This window comes from Cryptomeria japonica, chromosome 10 (genome assembly GCF_030272615.1).
Source record: "Cryptomeria japonica chromosome 10, Sugi_1.0, whole genome shotgun sequence".
Classification (NCBI taxonomy): Eukaryota; Viridiplantae; Streptophyta; class Pinopsida; order Cupressales; family Cupressaceae; genus Cryptomeria; species Cryptomeria japonica.
The window spans coordinates 23,267,244-23,270,624 of NC_081414.1; the positions used below are offsets into that span (position 1 = coordinate 23,267,244).

Here is a 3,381-nt window from a genome sequence, read left to right on the forward strand (position 1 = left end):
GCTGAAAGTTCAAGAACTGCCTTTTTTTCCAAGCGTACTGAGCGCAGAAAAAATTGGTATACCCCCCAGTTTCTCCTATGAAAACTTGACCTAATCTCGTTCCAGCTGCAAATAGCAATAGCACTTGTGGGGCAATGGTTACGGCCATCCGAAGTATCAAAATGATCTAACAAACTATAGGATAGATTATAGAAGGCCGACTAAAATATAGCGCATGTTGTTAGATCATTAGAATACTTCATGTGTCTAACCTTCCGCACCAAATGTGCTATTGCCAGTATCTTGCCTTTCCCTTAAATAAATCTAGAACTAAGGGCTCTCTAAATTAATCTAATTCTAAAATTCAACTTTGGTTATCAACATTATCAGCAGATGCGGCACTCTTAACCCTATAAAATGTTTGGTGTTGAGATCGGCCTCGCCCAGAGCTAGTGAAATAATAATCAGAGTTACCTCTGTTATGGTTTTTCCCCAGAGTCCGACTGTAATGGTGCACATGCTGACACTTGTTGCTGTAATTTAGACCTTGCCAGAGAGAGCGAATGACTCTTGTCACTGTAAAATTCCGCCCATTGCGAGGGGGATCAAACACCAATGGCAAATAGTTATCTGTATCACATTCAAGTCTGGCATTTTGAAAGTGATCTTCAAGATGTCGACGGCCCTATTATCAGACCAGCAACAACAGTGTGAAAGGGTATACCAATGTAGATGATTCATAGATATAACACAACACACACACACACACATATATATATATAAGGCTTTAGTAGAGAGCACACAGTACCTGAAGTCTGGCATATGTAATTTCACAAATCTTTTTGGAATTAAACTCGGCCCAATTGCGCTTGTCGAAATCTTTATAGAACTTCCATGTAGCTTTAGCAGATGTAAAATTCACAAATGCATAGCCCAAATTACATCTATTTCTGCCAAAAAACGTAATCAAGTTAATCTTGTTATTAGTTGCCCGCTTTTATAGCCCAATAATTTAAAAGAAAAGTCAATGGAAAATAGTCATCTAATATATTAACATACTTGAAATCTATAGGCAAATAAACAAAATCATATTCTGAGAAAGATTCATCAGCCCCCGTGATCTGCTCATTGCACTGCATGCAGTGGCTGTCAAGCACTTTTAGAATCATATCCAGACTGCAAACAAATATAATACGAGAACAGTTTTAAAATTAGGTAAAGAGAAATCACTAGCACAAAAATATTTCCACATTCTAGCTTTTCTCAATGTAATACGGAATGATGTGATAAGAACCAAAAGTAGGGGCACTTACTCGTATTTATTGGGAATGTTTTTTATCATTATAGTTGTTCTAGCCTGTGCACTGTTCGATAGTGCTTCATCCTCGTCAAAAGCAAATTGGGTGAAGCTTTCCCCTGTGATTTCAGGGAATGATCCTGTCTCACCATTGGGAATGCTATCGGCGGCCCAACCTTCTATACTTGTAGCCATGTTTGTCTGATCTCGGAGGATGTTAGTTACACCTGCCCAGAGAGTTTATTTAGAATTTTTTTTATCTAGGGATTCCAAAATACATTGAAACAACTATATAAATTCCCCAATACAGATGCAATACCAGCTTGGTATGAGCATGCTTGTTTGCCATTAATCCATTTAAAGTTATATATATGCTGTTGTCGAGGAGGGCGATTGTATGAAGTGGAGGCGCCTCTAAGAGCTCGGCTACCCAGATGACTGAAGAGAATTTTCACAGGCTTGGACCCAATTACTGTCTCGTCCAGGGCCTCTAGGGCTCGACAGGCATCTCTTACGTCGAAGAACTCTACAAATTTGACCTGCCTGTTTAAGGGAGACTCTCTTACTTCCTTCAAAGCTCCTGAAACAACCAAACCAGTTGCATTGAATCCAAACGGGCAAGAATTCATCTTATGATGTTGCCATTCTAGGACAATTCGAGTAAAGAAAAATAAGTGTTTGAAAAAATGATTCCACCAAAGAAAAACCTAATCATTATTTTTTAAACAATTCTAAATCTTATTGCGAAACTTTCCCATATGAAGGAAGAGTTTTTCCAACATACCATATCGTTGGAAGTAGGATCTTATACAGTGCGGAGACATGGTGGCATCCAGATTGAAAACCACAAGCGTTCCCTGGTTCTGGGCTGTGGGTCTGGCATACTCAGCACATATTGATTTTCCTCCTTTCATTCCCCAACCGCGACCAATAAACTGCCTTCCTTGCTGTATATCAGCTAGGGCTTCGTTTGCATGTCTGAGGTCGAAGTAATCCACTATCACAACACCTTCGTATTTTTTCTGCAGGTGGAGTGCTCTAATGGGACCCCAGGTTCTCAAATTCCTGCGGAGATCTTCTTCAGTAAGCTGAGGTGGGACACAAGTGAGAAGCAGGCTGCGAGAATGAGCACCTGCACAAGGCTGCGGCTGCGGCTGTGGCTGTGGCTGTGGAGAGGCCATCAAACCTTGCTGGGAAGGGCAAACCGAAATGTTCAGCAGAGGGTCTATAATTATTTCACAAGGAAAGTGAGTATTCACAGGAGGAAAAGGAATGGGGCAACCCATCACAGGGAAACTCGGTGGAGATATTGGTGGCATATAATTCATTTGCAGCTGCAGTGGAGAGAAAATATTGTAAGATATGGGTGTGGGCGTATTCACTGTTGGTGGGGGAAGAAAAGAGGGTGGAGATGGAGGAAGTGGAAGGAGAGGGTATGCAAAACTGTATTGTGAAGGAGGAAAAAACTCCTTTGCCCATGGATTCAAATTGACCGTCATGGTGAATCACTGATACCTGCAATTATTTTGTTTTCAATCCTCAACCAAAAAACTTCTGTAAGATGGCAAATAAATGAAATAATGTAAACCCTAATTTTGAAAGCTTTGGCAGAAATGGAGGGTTCCAAGTGGCCACTCTGTCGGTGCTTTACTCTTGTTAATATGTCGCAACTTCAGCCCCAGAAGCTTCAAGCCGCAGACGAGAAGAGGAATGAAAGGAACAGGTTCAATTAGGGTTGAAGTGAGAGGTGAAAGAACAATTATTTGGCAGAACGTACATTTTCCTGACCTATTCTCGGGTGTATTTTTTAACCTTTTTAGCTCCCTGCCATTCATTTTTATCCCATTGACAGCAGGTACCTCTTTCTCACAATTGTCGTGCAACAATCTTCCAAAGGGTGATCGAAGAGAGAAGGATTATCAAATAAAAATAATAGATGATAAATTAATAGGAGCAATGTATATAAATATAAGAATAATGTTTTTATGGGTACTGTTTTTTTAACTATATATGGTTTTTTTTATAGTATGTGAGAGGGTTAGAAAAATTATTGATTTATTAAACATATTTTTGACAAAAAAAAGTGCACTATTTTTTAATTAATA

General features: G+C 39.6%; 1 protein-coding gene across 1 annotated transcript; it reads right to left on the reverse strand.

Moving 5' to 3' along the window:
* Window positions 1–962: 962 nt before the first annotated feature.
* LOC131076759 (protein terminal ear1 homolog) lies at window positions 963–3,030 on the reverse strand. The gene is made up of 4 exons (XM_058014081.2): window positions 2,061–3,030; window positions 1,596–1,856; window positions 1,293–1,503; window positions 963–1,155 (listed from the first exon to the last, which is right to left on the reverse strand). The coding sequence occupies exons 1-4, from the start codon at window positions 2,773–2,775 to the stop codon at window positions 963–965; spliced, it is 1,380 nt and encodes a 459-aa protein (XP_057870064.2). The 5' UTR covers window positions 2,776–3,030.
* Window positions 3,031–3,381: the final 351 nt, after the last annotated feature.